The sequence below is a fragment of the Columba livia genome, chromosome 2, assembly GCF_036013475.1.
Source record: "Columba livia isolate bColLiv1 breed racing homer chromosome 2, bColLiv1.pat.W.v2, whole genome shotgun sequence".
Taxonomy (NCBI): domain Eukaryota; kingdom Metazoa; phylum Chordata; class Aves; order Columbiformes; family Columbidae; genus Columba; species Columba livia.
In genome coordinates, this window is record NC_088603.1 from 50,676,342 (window position 1) to 50,701,927 (window position 25,586).

The 25,586-nt window shown below is 41.8% G+C and overlaps 1 protein-coding gene across 1 annotated transcript in view; it reads right to left on the bottom strand.

The window, feature by feature from the left end:
- AOAH (acyloxyacyl hydrolase) overlaps positions 1-25,586 on the bottom strand; it is an 83,471-nt gene that overhangs the window by 19,913 nt on the left and 37,972 nt on the right. The window contains exons 8-16 of the mRNA XM_065051843.1: positions 23,964-24,024; positions 23,393-23,463; positions 22,174-22,222; positions 21,686-21,734; positions 20,482-20,576; positions 14,799-14,890; positions 12,342-12,424; positions 5,742-5,778; positions 4,655-4,729 (exon numbers count right to left, since the gene is read on the bottom strand). Coding sequence (XP_064907915.1) covers positions 4,655-4,729; positions 5,742-5,778; positions 12,342-12,424; positions 14,799-14,890; positions 20,482-20,576; positions 21,686-21,734; positions 22,174-22,222; positions 23,393-23,463; positions 23,964-24,024 — 612 coding nt within the window. The remainder of the gene's footprint in view (positions 1-4,654; positions 4,730-5,741; positions 5,779-12,341; positions 12,425-14,798; positions 14,891-20,481; positions 20,577-21,685; positions 21,735-22,173; positions 22,223-23,392; positions 23,464-23,963; positions 24,025-25,586) is intronic.

Consider the following 25,586-nt stretch of genomic DNA (forward strand, 5'->3'; position numbering starts at 1 on the left):
AGGATGCCATTGTGTGCTTCCACAAAGCCCAAGCAGCTCTAGGGTGGCCTGGGACCCCTTGGGGCATGCGGAGAAGAGCATGTAAATACGTAAGTTGCCTTTGTTTTGAATTGAGAAAGACAATAAAGACACACAATTGCAACATAAGCTCTTAAAAGAGCCCCCAGATATAGCAGCAAGGGCACCATAAACAGGATTTGGAGCACATTAAGGTGTGCAGCCATGCATGGCATGGACCATGCACCTTGGAAAGCAGGCTCTTGTGACAGTTTTGGTCCTGCCTTGGTGGTGCAGCTCAGCTGGACCAAGGCTTTCAGAGAGAAAGCCACGACACCTGCTGAGGAGCTAATCTTGTTGCTCAAGGAGAAAGACAGGGGATGTCACTCCAAGTAGTACATAAGGTTGCACTAATATCCATCCTTAGTTTTTTAGCTATTCCCACATTTTCTCCTTGTGGGCTTGCAGGGAAGCCATCAGGTCAGCAGCCAGGAGGCTCCATCCTGGTTCTTTCCCTGAGAAAGTCCTTTAATCCCTTTCATGGCTTCCCAGGAGTCAGAGAAGGGCAAACTTGATGCTTGCAGTGCCAAGGGAGCTCCTGGGCAATCAGGTAGGATTTATTTTCAGTGAACAACAAAGAAACAGGAGCTTTCAAAAGTGTTGTTCTGTCTTGAGGCATTAGAAAGAAATGTTTGTGCTCGAGGGGTGGAGGTGCTGAGTCCCATGTGAGAGAACTCTGTTCCCTAGCAAGAACTTGGGATTCTTCAGTGGGCTGCAATTTGCACACAAAATAATAATTAGATGAGTTCCCTGGGCCCAGAAATTTTTCTTAATGCAGTATGTGTTGCTGAAGCGTTTGAGACTTTCTGGTCAGGGAGAACTGAAAAACAGCATTAAGATTCAGGCTTATCCTTGTAACAACCACCCAAGCAAGGTACTTTTGAGATAAGACTCTGGTTTTGCCCTTAAATTACTTCATTTTGCCTACAGGTATAACAGCACTTGATTTCAAAGTACTGCTCTGATGTAAAGCCTCTACCACAAGTCAACACACCAGTGTGAGCTGAAATTAATATGACATTCATAATTTCACTTTCTTTTGTCATTCTCTGCTGAAGTCATGCAAGTATTTCAGTGTATTTCTTCACATATCCTTTCTGTGTCAGGTTGTGAAGTTAAAACTGACTGAGAAGCAAGTTGTCTTGTAGGCATGTTTGTTTTGGGCTCTGCCATAACGACTTCAAGGTGCCTGGATGAGGACCGGGGGCTGTTGTGGTACCCTCATATAGTCCCCCTAGGAGGCATCAGCCAGTGATCACCTCTGTCCACCTGGCACCTCTGGAAGCTGATGTTGGCCACAGTTCATTGCACCAGAATATAGCAAGAGGATGTTAATATTAGGATTCTTGCTGCATTGGAGCTGGGTATTTTAGGGAGCTCTCCCTACCCCACTACAATACACAAATACACAGCTCTTGGATGTCACACCACCATGTGTACTCCACCACACATACAACACAGAGAGGCCAGACAGCCTCATGCAACCTGTGCAAAGCTGTTCCAGCTCTCCTCTGTCACAGAGACCTCCTCCAATCCCTTATAACTGGGTCTGGCATAGTCCAAACACAGCTCTCCACCCTCCTTCTGCATGAAGTTCGTGGGCCTGGCCTGCCATGTCCTGCAGGGCAGCAATTTCCCCCTCTCCATACAAATATCCCCCAGCCAAGGTTTCAGCTACACCTCTGCTTTCCAGCCACATGCTGTTACACGCCCAGGGTTTGGGCACATGGGGTGATGACCTGGTGAGTGTTCACACCACGTGCACACACACGTGCCACATGCACGTACGTGGAAAGCTGGATCCACAGTTCAGCTCCAGATCACTGTAGACAGGTGGCATGCCCAGGACACGAGCACTAGATGTGTTCCATGATTACATACGATTCTTAGGGCTGCAGGGGTATAGCAGTGCTTTGGTGAAAAGTGGCCTTACAATAAGGGCATGTTATTCTCTTGCTGGTGCCAGTGTCAGCTTGTACAAATTTCCTTCCTGGTGGCTGCCTGCTCACCCCGCTTTGCTGCTGTCACCTTTCTGTTTGTTGTAGATGTCATAACTGCAAAGCTGGGAAAGAGAGGCTGGATAAATGGCGCATTACCCCAAATACAACTAATAGGTGTGATAATTGTACATTATTTGAGACTGCTGGTACTCATTATTTTCTTGTCTCTTTTTTTTTTTTTCTTTTCTAGGTTTATGTGTCCCACATTTACACCTCAGTGGGCTGAGAGATACCATTGCCATCTGTCTTTATTTTTCTAACCCCCGTTTGGACACCACAATGTGGAGACTACTGGGAACACGTAGCACAGGATGCCAATTTCATTATCTTTCTCCTCCACAAACATCCATATTACTCATTGCCCCGCACTTTGCACGGAATTAAATACTGGCATTTTAGCAATGCTTTGGCTATGGGCTGTGCCTCCAGTGTGCTCAGCACATTTTACCTTTTGAAGGTAAAATACAGGACGTGGCCAGAAAGGCTCTATTACTGGAGTTTAAAGCTGTCCTTCAAGAGGCTTTTTATTTGTCAACCCCAAGGTTTGAAGGCAAGCCTGTCGGATGCTCCACATCCTCCGTAACCTCTATGGGTACATCAGGGCAAGGGCAGCTACACACAGTGACCAGATGCTGAAAAAACCTCATTCCACTGTACATCCCACTCGATGGAAACAGCATGTTGCTACAGAAGCTGCAGCATCTTTCCTTGCTGGAGTCACAGGGATCACTACAGCCTGATAGCCTCTTTTGATGCTGTAAATGTGTTGGAAGAAAACAGAGAGCAGAGAGAATTTGAGCAGACGAAAGTGTCTCTGCCAGGTAACAGAAGCTGGGATAAAAAGACAACAGAGTTTCAAGTAATAAATACTGTTTTGTAACATACAAATGGGTGAGGTGAGGTCAAAATGGTTTAAATTTGTGGAAAATTTCTTTTTACTTCAGGCAAGAATAGAAATCAGTGTTAAAGATAGGGCAAGTGAAGAGAATAACCTGCAGAATGAGGAATAAAACAAAGGAAAAAGAGGTGCTTTTAGCAAAGCTAGTGAAACAGCAAAACTGAAACACGTACACAATAGAGCCTGGGCCAAGCCTGGGAGAAGACACCCCAAGAGACCCTGTGGGAGGAGCCACAGACTTTATTGAAGGTGCTATTTGGCACGGAGGGGCTCATCATCCTGGGGGTGGTTGTAATGATACCTCCATAAGCTTCTCAATAAACAAGGGCACAGGACAGTCTTGTCATCAAGTATCAGGAGGTCTGTGACTGCTTTTTCCCACTCAGCTGAAGGATGATGGTGTTACATTTGAGGATTTGCGTGCTATTCCCCTAACAGGAGGGTGGTGCTGAGGGCAGATCTGGCAGTTCTGGGCAGTGGCGTAGGGAAAGCACAAACACCAGAAGGAGATGCCAAGGTTGAAGGTGTCATGGAAGGTTATTTCTGCTTGCTACAAGGGAAGGACCTACAAGCTGGCACCTGTGGTCCCACTTCTAGCCCATCTGAGGGCTCCCAGGTGCTGCAGCAGCAGGGAAAGTCCTGCCTGGCCTTTGGCCGTCCCTGTCTGGAGCACAACACCTGATGTGCAAAGTTTCAACCCAAGCACTTGCTGTTCAGCAAAGTTTTAGGATATTTTAGTTGTGAATCCTGAAAGCCTGCATAATAGCTCCAACTTTATTATGCGATCTGCAGGTGAGACTCTTCAAAGGCTCCGGAAGGGGACCTAGCTGAGCGTACGTCATTTAGTAAAATGAATGTTTCGAAAGTCTCTGCATCAGTCATATGTATTTCTTATGCTTAAAATAAAACCTGAAGACTCATCATGGTGAAAATAATGTTAACTAAAAACAGCACTTGGACCACCTGCAAAACCAAAACTGTGGTAGGTATGTGCTGTCCATTTGCCTGGTGTTTATTGCCTTCCCACTGCCAGGAGGAAGGGAAGCATCTAACTAGTGACCTCTTGGCATCCCCGAGAGCATTGTTAATGGATAATGCCAGAACTATTAGTTTTGAAAGCTTCAGTTCATTCTCCCGCTGAGCTTATGACGTGAGTAAAGCCAGAAAGACAAAAAACCTTGTCAGGAGAGCACAGCAAAGACTGCAGGCAGCGTGCAGCAGAGGCAGGGTGAAAATAGACCTCAACAGGGCACTACGTTGTCATTCTTCAGAAAAGGTAAACCAGTCATGCTTTACCTGCTGACAGGAGGTGACACACTGGGTAAGACGCATATATATGCTTTTAAACTATTTTTAATTTTTTCCCCCCTCCTGTTGTCGTTATACTTTGTTTCATCTACTAAGTTAGAAATATTCTACTTCAGACATGCTATTGGTCACTTTATTACCAGGTTGTAAAAGAAAGAAAAAAAGACAAGCTCTGAATGAGGACCAGTAGGTGACTATGACAAATACAGGTAAGGCAACAACCAGCACTTTCAGCAGAAAAATACGAATGAAGCACAGACCAATAGCAAAGAAAAATGCCAACACTGGGAAGTGCAAAGCAGTGAGACATAAATGCCCAAGCAGCCAGCAATACTCTAAAGTTAAAGTCAAATTTATGATACTCTAAATGTTAATTTGGTTTACACCTTACCCATTGCAGACATCATTCCCAATTGTAGCATAGATAACTATGGCTGGATTGTCCAACAGCTGGTTTCTGGCCAGGCTAAAAGATAAATACACAGCCATATTAATGGAGAAATACATTCTCAGTGTCTGAATCACACACCATGCTTGCATGAGATCACGTTTGGAATTAGCTCATTTAGATTTGGCCAATGCTCAGATGACCATGCTTCTAAATTTGGGAGATTTTTTTCCCTGCAGTTTTATATTTTAGTAACATTTCTGAAATTTTGTTCGTTTGTTTGTTTTTCACTTCTCCCTTTTGTCCCTCATGGACTTGTCATCTTCAGTTTTTTTCCTGCTGGCTTTCTATCTTCTTTGTACTATTCAGAAGCCAAATCAAGTAGTTTCATCCTGGGGCAAAGACATAAATCAAGATGGGAAGTTTTTAATCAGAGATGGGAGAAGAAGACTATGTTTGGCTGACAACTAAGTTTATGTGTAGGACTGGGCTCAAGATCGAATCAGGATGTGGTTTAAAGATCAGTGCTAGAGGGCAAGGATTCATTACTACTTTTTTTTGGAGGAGAGAACAATAAATCCCTTAGGATGTGAACTATGTCAGCATCAAGCAAACTAAATCAAACCCAGCTGACCCACAGCCCATCCAAATTCATCTAAAAAGGAGAGTTGCTGCCGCTCACTATCCAGTAGCTACTCAATCATGTCCATATGGAGATAACACAGTGGGCCTGCCCATGTCTGTCTACATTTTTACACATCAGGAGTAGCACATTTAGGGGGACACAAAGCACAGATTTAGGGAAAGGCTTAATCTCTTCCCTAAGATCACTGGAAACGCTCCATTGGCTTAACTGGGCTAAGACCAAGGCCCTGGAGATGGTGACAGTTTTTCTTCTGTTGATGAACGTTTATAGCAGAGAACAAATAGCCAGCACTTCAGAGCACAGTGGCCAAGGAAAACTGTGCTTTTGGGGACATTTGTGCATAATGCATTCTTTACAGTACTTTGCTTGTTTATTTCCAAGAAGCAAGACTCCAGAAACACTTGTGTACTCCCAATCAGCACTGGAATCCCATTAAACACTCACCTTTTTATTAAATAGCGGAGGTTTCCTGAAGAACCACCTGATCACACATAGTGGGAATAAGAGAAATCGTAGAACATCATTATAGTGACGAACAAAAGAACATGCAAAACCCAACTTCATTGCATGTTTCCAAGAATGTAGAAGCATTAAAAATAAAAATGGAACAACAAGCCTTCTCTGCAAGCTTTTTGGGTGCTGGCACTATCCAGCTATATCCAGGGGCCTACTGCCTCTCACCTGAGTCCTACACTTCAGACTGCAGGAAATCAAATACTTTTAAGTGCTGGGTTGTTTGGATCCAGCTTTTAATCTAGATCTGGCAGCTTCTTCCCATCTGTTGAACATTGTAGTTTCTTGTAAACCAGCCAACCTGACTTGTCAACAGTTGATCTACTTTTAACTTTCCCCATAAATTGCAAAGTGAACTGTTCTCACTCTTCTGAGAGAGTAAGCGTCTCACAGCTATACCATGTTGGGACCGATTCAGGTCCTAAACATAGGCACCAAGTGCCATTTTTGACATCCCAGAGTATCCAAGACACCTGCAGCAGGGTTGGCAGATACAACACAGGATGCTTGAGAGATTGTGCACTTCTGGAAAGGCAGCTGGCAGTGGGAAAGATACTGTAAAGCATCTTAAACAGCACTAGATACCAACATTTGGGTGTCTGCATTGCTCTCCCCATGAGTGGCAGTCTTATGAAAAATAGCATTAGGCCAGCTGCACCCCTCCCGAGAAGTTCTGCATTTCAATGGTAACCCGCCCAAATGGTTGGATACAAAACTCTCCTCCTCCGGGAAAAGAGCTAGCTACATCTAAGCATCTGTGAGTGCCTACAATTCTTCATTTATGTCTTGAATGAGAAAAGCATTCCCAATTAGGAAAGCTTTTATGCATAAAACTTACTAGCAGGTCTTTAAAGGTTACGCATATACATCCCAGCTACCCACAGCATGCAAATCAAAGTCCATCACCTGCGATGCAAGAACGATAGCAAACAAAGAGACAAAAAGGGCTTTATGCTTTGTTCAAGATCAGACCAGGACTGTGATTGCAAGAAGCACACCTCACAGCAAAGTACAGAAATATAAACTTCAGAGAAGCAGGCCCTACAGGTTGTACTGGCTTTTATTTTGCAGTATTTTCACTCTCTCTTCTTTTCTCACTCCTTCTCCTCTTGTGCTATGCTTCTTCTATTCTTCACTCAGCTCTTCCCTGGTCTCTCTTCTCTTTTCTGCATTGTGGCTCTGAAACTTGCTTTGAGGAGCAAATCCTGTCCTCCCCGCAGCTCTTGGGGAGAAACTTGTGGACAGAACATCATTAAATCCCTGCTGGATTGGTATAAGGGAAAGATCTAAGAGATAAACCCCTGAGGTAGCAATAGTACACTTTGCATTTTAATAGTGGTGCCTTTGTTATTATCACTCACAGTGATGCCAACCACATATATCAAGGAATCCTTTATGTTTTAAATAATCCAGTTCTTCCAGGCTAAAAGTGAATATATCTGTCTGCTGCTTCTCTCCTGAGGGTTGCCGGTCCATTCAAAATCCAGCCCTTCTGCTGAGAAGCTCTTTTCAGTAGAATAAGAACCCCACAAAATCCTTAGAAAATACAGCTTGGAACATAACTACCACCAGTAGATGTTTTTTTCTGTTTAATAGCCTTCTTTTAGCTAGAGTTCAACACCCCTCTGTTAAGCCATTCTGCTGCATGGCTTCCTGGACTGAGGCTGCAGTTCCAGCACAAATAAACTGCTGGGATCTCTAAAAATTAAAAAAGTATTTACAAAAAAGTAGGAAGCTGTTCTTGGTTATGTATTACCCCCACCAGCGCAGGCAGTTATAAGCAGCTCTGTGGAAAGCATCAGCACAGTTACGAATCAAGTAAAAACATCAAGAAAATGAAGAGAGTTTTTAGAGAACTGTTTTCATGGGTAAATTGAGACTTCAAGGAAGTTTTTGTGATACAGGATGCAATCTGTAATGAAAACATTCAAGAGAGAAAAAGGGATGAGGCTGAACAGCTACCCTTACACAGCTGAATGTCCTGGCAGCTATTCCTGGACCCTTCCTGCCCCCCTCTCTGTTGCTTGCCAAACATTTTCAGACCAGTGACGTTTTTTAGTTTTAGTTTGAGGAGTCAGGGTTGGGTTTGTTTCTGCTTGCAAGCGACCCCAGCTTTCATAAACCTTGCTATACTTGAGATGCACTTCTTGATTTTCTTGCTCTCATACCTTACGTGGCTGACAAGGAGCAGCACTAACGTGCACTGAAAGAGCCTGGGTCCAGATAGCAACAAAAGGGCTGCGTGGCTGAGAACAGCTGATGGCCCTCTAATCTTTGGTCCTTTTGGCTGTAAAAGCAATTGGAAATGTAACACTCCAAAGGTAAATGCCTCTGGTTTCCCCAAATGAACTCCAGGTGGGCTACAATTTCCAAGACATGAAGGAAAAAGAAAAGTTATTACTTCTTAAATGTTATTGAAGCCAATGTGAGATATCTGGTGCTTGATGGTTCAGTGAGCCATAGCATGTGCTAACAAGGCATAATTTTTCTGGTCAATGGCAAGAACCTCAGAGAGACAGATCAGATTACAAATGGCAAAGGAATATATAATACCTGTGTTTTGAAATAGCATACATTATCCAAGTACCTAATACAAAACATGGATGACAATCACAAGATTGTTCTGTAATTCTTTAGAAATTCTGAGGGTCTTCATTTTTGACATGTTTACCTAATGATTTGTTGGAATATTTTAGCAACTGATTTTACCATCAGGATACTCCTATCAAAACAAGGGATCTTCAACACGTGCTGGAGAACATTTAGAAGAACTTTGTGACTCCACACCTGAGCGTTCATTCCTGGCCCTCATACCTGAGGATCCCGCTCATCCAGTCAGAACCCAAAACGAGCACATGGCCTACAAACCTGTGTGAAGCTGCTGAAAGGCCAGACACCAAAACCATATTGGAAACAATGAACCAGTAAAAATTATCTGTAGAAAACTGTTCAGGAAGCCACTTGGACAGAAAACATTAGTTAGGACTATGAGCAGCTTGTTGTGCAGCCACAAGCTGAAAGCAGTAATGGTGGCATAGAACAGATTTGCTTTAGATTATTAACCTATACCTCATATACCAAATGCCTTGTGGGGTGTTCGGTGAGCAAAGCTGATCACCCAAAATGAACACCAGCAATTCTGATGCAAATAAATACACAGATCATAGGTAATATAAACAGAGAGCTGAGGGGCACCATCCCTGTCCCTGGCTGAACACCCTACCCCTCAGCAGGCTGCAGAGGAGGGAAAGGTCCACCATCTCTGGGGGATAATGGGATTTTTTAAGATAATAGGATCTTTTAAGAAAGGCGGAAATCCTGCTAGCATGGATGTTGAGGGAGCCTTCCTCCAGGCTTAAGATGCATGTCCTGGGAATGGCAATGGGGAAAGTCCCTCCATGCTGAGCTCTGACACAGCACTGGTGTTTCCGCTGAGGGGCTGGAGATGACCACCATTCTTGGTCTCCAGCTTGGCTTGCCATCCCTGGGCTTTTGGCTGCATGCCTCCCCCATCAGAACTGTATCTCTAGTGTCTCATCCTCTCACTGTGCATATGTGGGGTTGTGAATCATAATTTTCAGAGAAAGGTTAAGTTGTTCCAGGTGGGGCTAAGGTCAGGTTGACAGCCAGATTTTTGCTTTACTGTCATGAAGAGAAGCCATTCAAATTCTCCCATTCAGGGAAACTACTATGCTAAATGAGGCAAGAAAAGCAAACCTTTACAATGCAGTGTTTGTGCAATGATTAAGAGAAGATACTGAGGGAAGATATCCTGGGATTTTTCTGTCACTTGTAATTTCCCCCTTTTTAAATTCCCTTCTCAATTTTCTTCAGAGCCTTTTCCCTGACACAGGTTCACCTCCTTTTATCCTGCAGATATCCTGCAGGTGTCTGTAGGGTAAGTGGAAAGGAGATATGTGAAGTGGAGAGAAAAAGGAATGATGAACACAGTGAGAGACTTTAAAGAAAAAAAAAAAAGTCTGTGATGGAATTGGGAAAAAAGGAAGAGCAGAAAGTACAACCCCCATTAACGCAAAGAAAGCAGAACATGGTAATAGCGTACCAGGTACTGAGATGAACTGGATATAAATGAGAAGAACCACTGACACTTAGTCACCCATTGACCATCTATTTTGGCTTTTTTTTAAAACTCTTTCACCAGAAAGCACATATAGGGGACTGCAATAATGGGAGCCACCAGTTCTAGTGCCCTGCGACCTACAAATGAGAAAGAAGCTCCCAACCCATGACACCAAATAGATTGTAAAACACTTGTGCAGAAGACCCAGAGCCTCAGGAGCACCACGTGCGCCACAGATGAATGAGAGGCATTGCCAATGTCATCAGTGCTGGCACCAGAAGCCAATTTTTTAGGCAAAAATGCCCATCTGAGCCTGGAAGTGATCCTTGCTTCATGTCACCATCCCTGCAACCTTTTCTGCCCGGTAAGATCTCTGTCGGTCAAAGGTGGGGGGGCTGGGGCAGACTCTTTCTGATCCTAAATCTCAAAGGAAATCCGGAGCTTTTAATAAGTTTCTAAGTATCACTAGGGGCAGCAGAGTTCCTCACTCGCAGTCCACATGACTCATCTGTTGTAGAGGAAGAGCACCCTTATGGAAAGCCAAATTATCTACCCAAGAAGAATAAATTTTCCCAAGCTTCTACAGCCAGTTTTCTGAAGCACAAAAATTAATTAAATACAATAGAAACACAATGAGATAATCATAGAATAATCAAGTATCTTTTAAACCTGCTGTTGGGGACATCACCTAATCCAACACACAAAAGCTAACATCATAAACCTTAATTTCTAAGGGAGATTACTGTCATCTCTTCATAAAATCCCTTTGACAAATTTAATCAAACTCCGTCTTGAAACAACTCAGGGTTTCTGTTTTGTCCCCACTCCTTGATTTTGAGGGCTATTCTAATTTCTCTCTCCTTGATAGTGACCTTTTTAAAAAAATTTCCTCTCCAAATAGAGGTAGGATTAATGATTAATTAAATCCATGTTCTTGTAATCCCTTTTAATTTTTGCTTTGCTCAATTGCCAAGGTGTCTTAACATCCCTTCAGAAATCTCCATTGCCCTAATCTTCTCCAAAGCCCTTCTCTGCATCTATTCCCACCTAAATCTGTCCTCCCTAAGCAAAGGGGACCAAATTCTGAGGTCTTATCAGTGGCTTATACAAGGAAGGACTGTCTCTAGAGAAAATACTGTGCATGATGCATTTTGCAACTGCCTTGGTCGCTTTCCAGCTTTATCCTGCACTACCAACTGTTCCTTGAAATTCCCCTTTGCATCCCAATGCCTCTCTCCTTCCGCTATCTCTGGCTGATGAGCCACTAGTGTACAGACAAGAGTTTCATCATTAGCTCTGATATGCATGTATAGTACAATTGTATTTTCTGCAATTTCTGTCACTGCTGTCCCCAAGCTCACCTAAATTATTCCGGTGAAAGAAAGTGGCCCAATTCAGGATAGTTAATATGGAATTTTGCATCATTTACAGATGCTGTCCAGCATGCACCTTGGTCTTTGCTCTCAGGAGAGCACAGCAAGTCTTAAGCAGCATTACCTTCAGGAGAGAGCATGAGGAACACAGGTCCTCTGCTCAAACCCACTGCTCTTCCCCGCTTAGGTGGTTCTCCACCCACCTCTTATATCTTGTATTAATCTTCCTTTCTTCACTGTACACAAGCATTTCCTGTGAGGTACCATGCAAGACATCTAATTCGAGATATATTAGGTCTGCTTCATATACCCTTGGCAAGTCAAGATGTTATTTCATAGAGAGGTGTTAAGCCAGTCTCATGAAATTAATTAATTAATTAAAATTTAAGTGTTAAATTTTGTCCCAGTTTTGGTTTACCTGTGTGTCCTTGATTATTCTTTTAAAATCTTTTCTAAGAGCACATGAAGATGCCTGCACCACTGGCCTCTCCAGTTTTACAAGAGGTTTGCTGGTCTCCAGCTCCACAGGATGTCACAGGATTTCATGGACATCCTTGCTATGAGACTGATAACTGTTTTGTGCCCACTCTGCCGGCTGGTGTGGCAGCCCTCTGAGTCCCCTGTGCTGCTGTGGGGTGCAGTATAGGACCCCCCCAGCATCCCCCATGGGAGTGCAGAGCAGGAGGGTGCAGGCAAGAAGAGACCATGCCACAGCCTCTGGAGAAGATGTAGGGCAAAGTTTTAGCTCCATCACTACTAGTGACATCCCTCTAAATCCCCCCTTTTGGCTATGGCCAATAAAAAAAAAACAACCCACAGACTTACAGTGGGGTACACTGGTTTTTAGCCCAGTGAAAATTCTTTGTGCATGGATAGAAGTGATCAAGCCACACACCTCCCTACTCCGAGCTAGAAGAAAAGACACTGAGTTAAATAAGTGCTGTTCTCTATTTTCCCATGAGAAACTCACACAATCAGAAGGGGGTTTCTCTTTGTCTCTGAAAGATGTTCATTAATGCAGCATCAAGTATCAGACTAATAAGGCTGAGAAAAAGAAATTGAAAAAACTTAACATACCATTTTGGGAAATGTTCTGTAAGTCTCTGTGATTACAGCGATTTCTCCTGCGTAAACGTAGATACAGAGAGTCTGTCCAGCCTCTAAAATAAATTGAGAAAATGCAAGCTGCTAAACTCGTGATGAAAACACAGATTATATTAAAAATGACGTGTGCTTTAATCTCTGAACAACTCTGTGCCCCAGTTATGCGTATACTTCTATTTGACCATCTCTCTTTTTTTTGTGGTCATAAATCTTTTTCACCTTTAACAGGTTGGCCTAAAATGGAAGCCAAGATATCCTCTCAGAAACTATAAACTCATTGAGAGTTTCTTTGAAATTGTTCCATCCAGGGTGCTTTTATGTTGGTCTTTCAGATAAGGTGTTTAAAAACCTTTTTGTTATAAATCATTTATCAAAACAATCCTGCTGATTGCTCACTAATTGACTTTTCAATTGGTTGTTATGGAACAGTAAATAAGAGAGAAGAAATATTGGCAAGGCGTTCATTTCTCAAAGCCATATATTTTGGAAGGATTGCTCTGAAAATGCTTAATTGTAATTAGTGCTCTTCTTTAGTTTGCACTGTTGAGAAAAACGAAAATGCAAATGAAAAGGGTAACAGCCCAAAAGGAAGCTGATGAAAAGACCACACTTCCAGCCATGAGTACATGGTCATCTTGATTCAGGCTGATGATTTTTTGTTTGAACATAGACACAGAAGGAATCAGATAACTTGAACACAATGCCTTAAGAACAGCAAAATTGGACGAATGCAGAGAAACAGAAAACAATGACAAGTTTTGAAACCAGCAATAAAAACTAACTACCTACATAGAAATGCAGGAGAACATCAACCGGTCACCATGCAATGCGCTACACAAGAAATGGTCAAGCTCTTTGGTGTTCAGCATAGCAGGTGGGCGGATGAGGAGAAGCAAATAGATGTTCTGGGTCAGAGGATATTAGTTAAAAAGTAGTGTCCTCGTTCATCCATCAAGGAGTGGGAAAGATGGGCATGGAACACATCAATTTGTGTCTCTGCTTCTGCAGTCTTGGAGTAAATGAGAGCCTCCCACTGCACATTGCCAGAGCAGTCTGTGTCTGCACTACACTTTGTCATTGAGATGTGGGATTTTGAGATTCTTCTCTTAAAAATGCCTTGAAGTCCCAAACAGTCCGTTTATTTATTTCTTTTTTTCCAGATGTGGCAAATATTAAAAGATTAGAAAAGAGATTAAAACTAAACATTGAACCAAGGCCCATCACTGACAACTTCAGGGTCAATACCAAGCTCTGATCACTTGTGAACTTCAGTTAAATACTGTGTATTGAGTAGCTGGACATCGTAATAGCTTTTTAAAGGTCAGTTTTGCTACTGACTCCAAAAAAGGATGCTGCATAGATATTCTCTGCTGGCTTGTCAAATAGTGTACCTCCTTAAAGCATAGACTGTGTGACTGCAGCTGAGACTAGGAGCCTGGTTTTTGCACAGGGAGAAAAAAGGAAGCAAAAAGTACAAGTGTATGGTGCAACAGATTTTTTTCCTGGAAAAGAATATATTCTGCCAACTTTCAAATTCTGTTGGTAGAGAGCCTCTTTAGGCTTGACTCATGCTTGATTTGGCATTTCACTTTATTTGTGACCTATCTTAGACATATAAAATAAAAATTATCTGAAATTCAGGCCAAACAGGCACTGTTGATGATTGTATCCGTCCAATCTGGCAGGGGTCAAGGGCCTCTTAATGCTGGCCAGAAAGATGATTAACAAAATTATTAATATTTTTTTTAACTTCACAATTAAGACTACAGGCATTTCAAGGTGCTTTATTTGTCTTTGGACTTATTTTTCTTCCCTTTTGGCAGAGACTTATTTTCTTCCATCTACCCCTGCATGCTTCTCCATCCACATGAGCAATGTAACACAGCAAATTAGGTCACAGGCACTTCCAAATTCATCTTTTGCTACTTCCCTCTAAATGTGAAAAAAAAAAAAAAAAGAAAAGGAGAAGCAAGATTGCCCCAAAAAAGGGGAAGACCATGAAATAACATGGGATTACCATATATTCCATTGTTTCAGCAGCAAAAAAAAAGAAACAGTAGGAAAAAAAAGAAGAAAATACTGATTTTTTTGTTAATTTCAGCAATGCTTCCCTTTCATGTGCTCCAGAACTTTGGAGAAAAGCAAGATTGGTTTTTATTTATTCAGTTTTTTCTCCTTCTAAATTACAGTTTGACCAGCTCTAAAAACTACCCTGAATTTCAAGAAGACTGACTGGGCTAGAGTATTGTGCATTGTCCATATATTTAAAAGATTTCTTTAAATCCCTAGATCCCACGTTGATTTTGGTTTTAAAAAGAGCAGAAGCAGAGCTGACTAGCATTTTTATCTTTCAAGCACTTTTTTTGTTTTGCTGTGCTTTGAGGGACCTTCAGACTTTCTACAACTTGGCCACCCCGCCTGTTGTCTTACCCGATGGTGGAGTTTAGAAATCCAGTGATCTCTGAGAACTGGGGCCAGTCAAACTCATCAGTGAAAGCCATTGGGAGGTTAGAAAACGATTTCTGAAAGGAGAAATTTTAAAATCAACACAGTTTCACCCTCACAGACAAAACAATCCTTTTAGCAAACTTGAGCACTTCTTAGCTGGAGCATTAGCTGGGCAGAAGCGACTGTAACTATAGCTGTAGCAGTAATTATTTATGCATATACTTAAAAAACTGACTATTTTAAAATGTGCATATCAAGAGACAGAGGAAGTAAAAGCAGAAGAGAAATCCGAACTGCATCTCCTGGCACTGTTTAATTCTGGAAGAGCCCAAAACTCCTCCTGAGGTGGAGCACGTACTGCAGGTGCAGACCACCAAGGTGGCAGATGTTTGCTGCAGCATCTGTCCTGTCCAAAGGTGGGTCTCCTTGGGCACGAGGGGAGATGCATATATAGCAGAGGGACAACACCAAATTCACTCAAAGCTCTCTTGCAGGATGAACTGCAGGCATCTGACCCCCTAAAAACCTCTGCCTGGTCCTCACTGCAAATTTCTGGGTTGTCACTAGAGAAACAGAATCAGAAAGGCCCCTAAGCATGGAAGGGACCAGGGAGGAAAAATGCATGCTCTGATATAACCTTTCCGTGCAAACAGATGCAACCTTTACCCTTCTATGTTTCTTGCTAATATTAGTCCTTAATGATTTTTTTTTTAAGTGACTGTCTCTATGCAGATGCAAGCCATGTTGCACATTCAAAACACAGTGCCCTGTTCGTTTCCACTTTGATTTGCGAATGTGTCAAAAATCATGAAAGGCAAGAAAAATGGCCTCAAGAAATTGCGCCACCTCAGAAGGACGAGAACATGGAGTAAATTTTCAGCTTCTTTTAGTCTGGGGTACACTCGCAAAGACAAATGCATAAATCCAGTGTGCTCATACTGAAAAACTGTTGATGAAAAAGGTAATAACCAAAAGAAGGTCAAAACATAAAATCAGAGAACTTACAGGCTAGTTTAATCCATGTAATTTATTAGCTTAATTTTCTTTTGCTGCAATTGTGGGGTTACCTTAAACACTCACTGCTATAAACAACAAGCAGGTGAGTAATTCTTTCTCCAGGAGGGTCAGAGGTAACTGAGGAGCCACAGAAGAGCTAATGCTTGTGGTCCCCACCAAATCCTCACTCCCACAAAATTATTGTTTAGGTGAATGGGAGCTCTGCTTCAGTATATGACTATAGGTTTTGTCTGTAAGAGGATGGGGGAGATGCAGGGAAAGGCAAGGAGAGGCGAGAAAAGGGGGGTTGTGTGGGGTGGGAGAAATCCTGAAGCCGAGCCCTAAGCAGCCTAATGCAGAGCAGATGCCAGTTTAAAGCATATAACAGCATATTTGACCTACTTACAGTAGATTTGCATTAGTTACCAGGGTGAAAATGGGCCTCGTTTAATTATCTTTCAGTTGGTTCTCTCTCATATATATATATGTATATATAAAAAATACACTTTTGTGTCCTTCCAAATTTGCCTTCTTCATGATAGTTTTGCATGCAAAGAGGCATTTATTCTAAGGGCATAACTGTGAGCAGAAGTGGAGGGGTACAGAATGGCTTAGCCATTTGCAATATTTGCCTCCTTGTAGCTTTGCATTAAAGGTGAAAGAAATATTGAAACTGTCACTTAACATAGAACAAATTATAGATATGATCTCTCATAAGTCACAGCATGTAAGAGTATAAAAAGAGCCCAAAAATGTTTAAATATTTTTAAAACAAATAGTTCCATGACCAATTCTCTCATTATTTCCCACTGGCACTCTAAAACAATATTTTCATTGGACAAGTCTCAATAATTTTTAACTGCATTTTTTTTCCCCTGAAAACTTAGCTTAAATATGAATTAGATAGAACCTAATTGACTTGCAAATTGATTTGGAAAGGAACATTTGAGCCCAGAATTACAGTTGCATTTGAAAACTTTATATACGTTTAGCATTGACACTGTTCCAGCAAAGCACTTAAAGCCATACTTTTGAAAATATTTCAGGACTGAAGGTTGAAGATGAGTAGTTATTGGAAATTTCTAGACCTTGAACTCTGCAGTGATGTAGTTTGGAAAGCATGGTCTAACAGACTGCGTTTTGCTTAATCTCAGATGCAAATCTGTCCCACTCTAGAGGGACACTCTATGTTGACTTTTAGTTTAAAACTCTTCTGAGCACAGCCTTGTTTAAATACCATTCCCTAGATTATTCTGGCTGAGAAATCATGCTTCAGCCTATCTGCCAGATTTTAGCAGAGAATGATTAGAAAATTATTCCAACCTAGCTTCAAATGCCATGTTTTAGCCTCAAATGCTCTAGATGGGTCTCATTTCAAAGGAATGTCCTCACCTCCTAAATGTGTCCTACCTCAAAATACATCTCTCTGAATCCTCCTGATTCTCTTGCAGCAAGTAACCAAAGCCATGGCTGATGCTAAATACACACACACCCCGAGATGCTTTGGACCAAGTTAGCTTAAATGGAACAAGGTTTGGGGCTGTTGTGGCAGGAGATTTTCAAAATCAGGACACAAAATGGCATTGGAAACATAACAGTGATGCTGGTCTTTAGAAATTGCACTTGTCAAAATACTGGAAACACTGAAGTGTCCCTTAATTTGAAGGGGAATTCAATATTTGTTTTCATACTGACTTTAATGATATTCAAATCCTCATGATGGCATTAAGTATAGCAGATGACTTTCTTATTCTAAGTATACAAATAAGCAAGCCTTAGAGCTCTTGAGGAAAGCACAGCCTGTCTTTTTAAAAAGTATGCATGGCATTTCTACTCTGTAAAGCTGCATGGGACATAGGTTTGAAATTAGCAAATTTATTATTTCCCCCAAAACGTAGCATCTTAGTCATCACAATACTACCTGGAATAAACTTGCCTGCAATTCACCGGGTTTAGAGGGAAGCTAGCAAATGTTTTTAATAAGATTATCACAGGTGAAACTCCTGTTTTTTCTAGTGGTGCAAAAAAAGAAGTCAGTGGGATAAGTGTTCGGAATAGCCTGAATCTGCCTTTTAAGAAATATTGGGTTCTTTTAACAGGAAATATACAGTATAAAACAGTTACTTTAATGAAAACTGAGAACCTCTTTAGCTTGTGCACAAGTTGATGTTTACAGGATTATAGATAGACATGGGATTTATTTTTCTCTTTATTCAGCATGAAATAGAGATCCAAGAGTTTTAAAATGCATCTTCCTAGAAAGGGTATAATTTCCAGCACATTTATAAATACAGTGCTTTTATCTCCAGATAAAATAGTCTCTAAAATGAAATTTAAAAGTAAGCTTCTATCCCAGACATATAACAGAAAAATGCTGCATTTAGTAGCTATTTGGAAGTCAATTGCAAGCAGATGGACAGAGCAGCAGGAGCGTAATATCCATCACTAGACACACCAGTATTTTCAACATTAGCTTTCCGTGAAAACTGTCACCTCAAAAAAAACCACACCCCAGTATTTCTTCTGCTTTGATAAACATCATCAAGTGCATGTCCACTGCATTACACTTCATTTTTAGTGTCTGAATTTTCAGGTCAAAGGAATGAACATTCAGCTCAATTCTTGCTGAACCTTTTAAAAGAAGAAAAGCCTGGCAAACCCAAAACCTACCGACAAGCAGAAAGCCAAAATAAAGTTGACTCATCCCCTTGTTACAGCTGTATAATTGTCTTCCTGTAATTGCATTGGATTTACTGGAGCGATGGCAAGTTAAGGACAGAGCCATGTTCCTGGCTGCCTTTGCAAGAACAGGCAGGCAGGTGTCCTCAGCGATGGTTCCAACATAATTTTCTCTGTGTTGCTGCACCTCAGCTAGATCTCTGTAGGGTAGACCTTGGGACTCAGCAGTACCAGGTTGGTCAAAAACTTCAAAATCAAGGTAGCTGTAACTTCCTTGCCCCAGTATAGGCCACTAACTCTAACCTGGAGTCACCTTTTCTGCAAAGGAAAGCAACCCATTTCTCCCTTTCCAATCAGTTCTTGATCTTCCTCACATGCTGGCCAGATGGAGTTGGGCACTGAGAGTATCTATTTGTTGGGCCTTACAGAGAGTACCAGTTCCCTTCCCATGCAAGTTGCTCTGCATCCATCAGAGAGTAACAAATTGTCATCAAAACTCACTTTATAATCCGCACTGCGTCTCCTTACCTTGAAGTTTCTGCCTCTGTGTGCCACTACCAGCCTTCAACCCATCCAGGTAGTGGACCAGCAAGATTCAAGCAAGAGAAACACTTTCTAACCCTTCACGGCAGTGATAACAAAATGCTGATATAGTCTAAAACTATTATTGCCTACACGGCTCTGCTACCATCGTTACTGCCAGAATCATCATCACCATCAGTATTATTACCATCTTTATTAGACAAGATAATCTCAATTATCATTAGTGCTAATTTATTACACTCATCATCAGCTCTGTCATCAGTGTCATTCATCTAATCGTTGCTCATAAACGTTTAACAAATGAAAACAACTGCTAATCTGCAACTTTCAAATCAGTTGAGATCTAGGAGCAAAAGTGGGAAAATGCATGAAAACTCTCAGACCTCCAACAGCACTGTAACTACTTGTATTTTGGAATAAGTACTGTTCTCCAGAAAACGTCGACATCTTTCTTCCACAGAAATCAGTGGAGGAGTAGCAGGTTTTCACCAGGGAAAGTGGGCAATGACGATCCACTCAGCCCTGTACAGCAGATCCTTGTGCAGAGAAGGACAACACATAGTCCTCCCTGGCTAGGGAGTGATACCAGCTCAGGATAGGAAACAACAGTGAAGGACAGGAGCGTAACTGTGTGCTTATCTCCACTTCCCAATTGCACTTTGCTAGAATGATCTGTTCTTCTCAATTACTTCATTCCATGCCAGTGAACTGCAACAGCTGAGGCTCAGCATAATTCACAGTCAGGCGCATTTTGTTGTTGTTTGAAAATGGGAAATGCTGGGATACTGCCCAGAGACTGACATCAATGTGCTGGTGATATTTTATGGTCAGTACTGAAACTTTTCCCTTTTGGACAAGTCCATTATAAACCTTTGGATGACTCCTAAACACCTGCAGATGTATCTGTGGAAGGAGCCTCAAAGCCTCAACACTGGAGCTACTAGACCTATTTCACATATGCCACAGATGAGGGAAAACAATCCAGGATGTGTCATTTCAAAGTCAAATGCCTAAAACAGAAGTTCCCAGACTGTCAGCAGTGTCACTTCTGCAGCACTGTCACAGCAAGGAGCCATACCAATAAGCCCGCTAATGGCAGGACTGATCCCACAGTCAGCACGGGTTGCCTTGAGCTGCAGGCATGCGCATGGAAGGCCAGATGTCCTGGTTTGTGTCTCTGGCACAGCATCGTACCACTGAAGCCAAACTCTTCCCTGACCCAATTGCACAGATGTTGGGGGAGTGGCGGTAGCACAGGGATGTGCTTTTTTTATCAGCAGAAGAGCAGCCATGGTAGGGCACTGACTCATGTGAGACCATGACTACAAATTCCAGTGCAATGAGACATTTTGCACTTGTTCCCCCTTGGCAACCTGTGGCGCATGGGGAGAAAGCAAACAGCAACCCGCGACAGAGAGGTTTTGGCAACCGGAGCACGATTCCTCACCGCTGACATTTGCGTGACGGTCATCCACTCGGGAGGGATGTGGAAGTGAGCACCGGCTGAGTCGCCCAACAGCACGACCCCTTGCGAGTCTGCACCTAATTAATGCATTTTATTAGTCACACGTGCAGAAAGAGCAAACGGAAACAGAGGATGGAAAACAACCCTTATAGCAACGGCAGCTGATGAAGGCTACAACACCCTCCACCTGGCTGAAGTGTTCAGACCCTGCAATGGGATTTTTGCTCCATCTGCAGCAAAAGCTGATTGACACACGTGTGCCAGCAACCCTAGAGAAACCACTGGGGACTGGGCATGAAAAACAGGGAGAGGTCTTGCTAATCAGAAAAAATCCTGATTGCATTCAACGATACGTGGCTAACATTTATCTTTACTACCCATAGAATAAGCACTATAAAGTACTCAAACATATAGAGAAATCAGACTACTCAGGAAATTGCTTAAAGCTTCTTATTGTAATAACAGAACCAGGTGGTGGATGTGCTCTTCATATGAGTATTTCTGCTGGATCAATCTGGCTGGTTTATAGTTAATGTTACTTAGCACTTGTAGATTGCCTTTCATCTAAAAATGTTGAACAGTCTTGCCAGGCAACAGTTCACCCCCAGGATGCTGATTTAAATGTAAAGCAAGATGACCAGCAGCTGTAGCCACGGCCATTTAGTAGGAGTGTTATTTGCGCATACATGTATGTACAGGCACCCATATTGCTGTCAGCGAGACTGGCTGACAGCATCACTTCACCTCTCTAAGGCCTTCTCTGGAAAAGCATCAGCATCACTGCTGGCACAATTGTCAGTGTTTATGGCAATGGGTCAAACAGGACACACAGAGCAACTAAACTGCTCTCCTGGACCCTCTGGTTAGGCTTCAGGCACCGCAGAAGATGCAGGGGTGACATCTCTGTTTGATGCTGTCCCTCGTCTGTGTATTTCAACTTAATAACTGAGCTGGCTTTTAACAGGAAATTACCAGCAGCCTCTGCTTTTCACATTTGATCTTTGCCCATCCTCAAGATAATAAAAGAAAAAAAAAATAGAAAAAGATTTTGCCATTTTGCCTTTCTCTTGCAATTGTAAAACCCGTTGTCTTTCCCCTACATTGGCAATGACTGTGAAAATATTAAAATATTTATGAAACTAATGCAAAAGACACATGGTTTCTTGTAACGACTGTAAAGATTTACCTTCGCAGAATTTCTCTTCGTAGGGAATTCCGTCTTTCGGATCCACACCCTGTTGGAAGAGAGAAGGGACAGATGACAGAATCTACCTAGTCCCCGAAAAATGGCAGTGAGAAACAGAGGCTGAGAACTAAGTTCTTCTTGAATGTTTGCCAGCAGGTAGCACTGTATCATGATAATGATGCTTTCCATTACATTATTTTAATAAGTATATGCATATTTAACTTAATTATAACAGCTATCATTTAAATAATCATAAACATTAATAAACAAACTTCGCTCATAACCACTTCCCCTGTGCTTCCTTAGTTTTTGATAAATACAGTTCTATTACTTGGAATATCAAAGGTAGTAAATAAAGAGGCACAATCTAAATCAGTTAATAAACCAGGATAAATAAAAGAAGAAACATTTGCAGAATAATTTAAAAGGAGGAAAAAAGAGAAGAAGCCATCAAGAAGGAAGTACAAGATATAACTTCATTTACTTACCCATATGCCATTGCAGTTAGAGTCACTTTTCACATCCCAGTTATCAGGACTGAAAAAGAGTTACAAAAGGATATATAGTGTTACAGAAAATAAAGCAAAAGGAGGTTTTGAGGAAAGGAGATCCTCTCTTTCATTTTTCACTAAAAATATAAATTAATTAGAAATTCCTTTCTACACAGAAGGGTATTTTTTCCTAGCAAAATCCAGTACTAATTTAAAGTTAATACTGGAAGTTGCTGAATGAAACTTATCCTTTTAGTCTGCGTATTCACTTAGGCAAAGTGGAGATAATTTTTGCAGAAGACGGACCCCTTTTTCCTGCCCTTTTCTTTGCTTTTAAGTGTTCACTGAAATCCACCAAGACCATCATTCCAAATTCAGTGCAGGGTAATGAGGATTTGCTCTGGCCCATAACACAGTTTAATTAGCTCAGATCCCTTTTACAGGGAAACTCCATCTATTCAGTCTGGCATTACTCATGGGTTCCGTAAGCCTATTTCTGCTGGTGCAGGTGTGCTGCCCAGGCCAATGGTATATAATTCTTCCAATCCCACACCCTTAAACTCCGCTTATCTAGTCACAAGCCAGTTAATGCCCAGGCTTTATAAACAGTCCTGGTCAACAGCTTCCTAACAGACCCAATGTAGAGGAGAGCTCTATTTTTGAATGAGTATTTTGAGCACAGGCTAAAATAGCAAGAACAGGGGACCTTGTTTTCCATTTCAGGTGTGCATGGAAGTCCATGCTCAGGCAGCTGGGAGGTATTCAGCCAGAAGATGTTCACTTGGAAGGACACATATTTAGCTCTACTATCCACTGTCATAACATGAGGATGGGATGCTGGAGCTCAGCAGCCAGCCATGAGCACCACTGTTTTACTCTCCTGCCCTGCTGCTCCCTGAAGTAGGCACAGCCCACATTACCTAAAGTGTCATAAGGCTTGTAAGCCTCAGCAGCTTGGTTTCCTTCCCCACCTTTGGTCTGTCTGACCCATTTTGGCTGCAGATGCTTCAGAGAAAGGAAAGAAACCTGTGGACCACCCCTCATGCTAATGTGCCCCATCCCTGGTCTCGGTCATTCCCTCTCATCTCCATCACAGTGACATCAAGCAACAAGCAGCGTCATGCTCTCTTAAGGGTATGGCCAAAATCCAGGAAGGAGCTCGTTCTTCAAGGAGCCACAATTACCAGGAAACTTTTAAAATAATTAAAAACTTTACCGTCTGCCAGGGTACACAGTGGCATTTTTGTCATCGCAGTCTCTGCCTCGCCAGTGATAGCCCCTCAATGTCTGAAAAACAGGAGAAGCACATAGATCAGACATTCATTGTTACTCTCGCACTTTTAATTTAAAATATCTAAAATGAGAATCTAACTCAAGGTATAGGAATAAAACTCAGTAAATGGGTTGTATTCCAGAGTCCCTTTGCTAGGCTTTAATAAATGACACTTTGCACACTTGGTGCAGAAATAAAACAAGATGGCAATTTAATTTTTTTTTAATATAACTTTATTTCACCTCTTATTAATTCAGTAAACAGACCACTCAGCAGCAGAGCAATTTGCTTCTGCAAGGAGCACAGCTTTATGTGTGTATCTCCCAGGTGGCATAAATGGGTGATTGTTTTTTCAACCAGAAGAAAACACTTTTTATAACAAAAACCCCTCCATTCACTTCACTCCTATACCTATTTTCACATAAATGAATAAGGCTTTGTAGAAAGTAGGGGCAATACTGGAGACATTGTTATTACCAAGGGATTACTGTACCAGAGGAAAGGCTTTGCTTACTGGGAAAGTGCTAAATTTATCCCCATCGAAATCTTCAAAAGGCAGTTTATTTCTTATGACACTGTAAAAAACAAAAGCAACAAATGCAGTGTTAGCATGTGGAAGGGAACCTATTTGAAAAAAAAAAAACAAAAAACAGAAAGAAAAAACACAGTAAAGAGTACAGAACAGATAATAGCTAGCATGTTGTTTGCAGCTCCATATTCAGTTTTATCTCCAGGCTTGTACTTCAACAAAGTGATTCTGTCCAAATGAGGACATTCTGATTTCTTTCAATATCTGCTGACTGAGCTCGGGAGGTGAGGCTGATGGACTCGTTTATGGCTGCAATGTCAAACCTTCAGTCTCTAAACCAAACTAGGACATCAAATATGTAAAGTAATTATCATTTTTGGAAGCAAATGCTAGACATAGCCTGGCATAAGTCCTTCTGCCTGGGAAAGAGCTGCAGAATGGGACCTTATGCTGATGGAGACTAACCTCTTCCTTTCATTAAAAACAAATGGCATACACCCTTTCTCATACTCATCCCTCAAGTCTTTAGACCATCTCTCTCCTGTTGTGTTCAGTCTAGAAGACTTGGAGTTTACACAAAAGTAGCTGATTTTATGGAGTAAAAGTGAATTTAATAGGACCATACACACTGAATTCATAGGTGGCTTTATGCTTTAACTGAGGATCAGGGTGTCATCTTGCAATTTCTGTATTTAGTCCCACAAACTTCTGGCCATGCTGAAACACATTCGAGAAAAGTATTTTACCTTGATCTGAGCAATGGAGACCTGACCCCTCAGCAGTGCCCCACAATGCTTAATTACATTAACCTTTGAAAATGACACCTTATTTTTTTCCGTTTTTCATTGTGATTTTTGTCTTCAGCAACCCTCTAGGTGTTAGCAGTGCCTGAACTGAGTGTTCAAATGATGTTGTCAGCTCTGTGCCCCTTCCTTTTAAACTTGGACACGTCCTAGTTTTCACATGGTGCTGCCCAAGTGTGCCACCTCTCTCTGGCTATGGGACACAGCTTGGCTCACCTACATTGAGCAGCCTTTCATATTTGGCCCAGCAGGTGACAATATGCTCATCATTCTTTCCTTGGAAAGTTTTCTTTCCAACTTCTTAAACTCATTAGAAATGTTGAACCTGGCTCAGAGAGCAAACAGGTGCAATGAAAGTGGATTCTTCAGACTGCATGAGAATCAGGGTAAGAAAAAATACCGAGATGACAGGTGACATGCACTTTTGATGGGGCTTTTAACCCTTATTCTGTCTGTAATCAATAATTTCCACATGCTGGTTTGGGCTACTTCTTCTCTGCAGTAAGGTTTAGTTACAAGGAAGTGGTACAGATCCAGACCAGATGAAAAAGTCCAAAAGTCCAGCTGCCAAATGTGTTTTTTTGTAGCTACAGAAAGAAAAAACCAAGGAAAGCGAGAGAGTGCATGAGAGAAAGAGGTCAGAAGAGTTGAACACATTCAATGCAACATATTATATGCAATTTGATTCCTGCTTATACTATCCGAATTCACCAGGATCAAACTCAGATTATTTGTCCCGACTAGCATTTCAAAGGCAGTTACAAGGTGTTTCATGTTAATCAATCCATTCCAAATAAACTCCTGA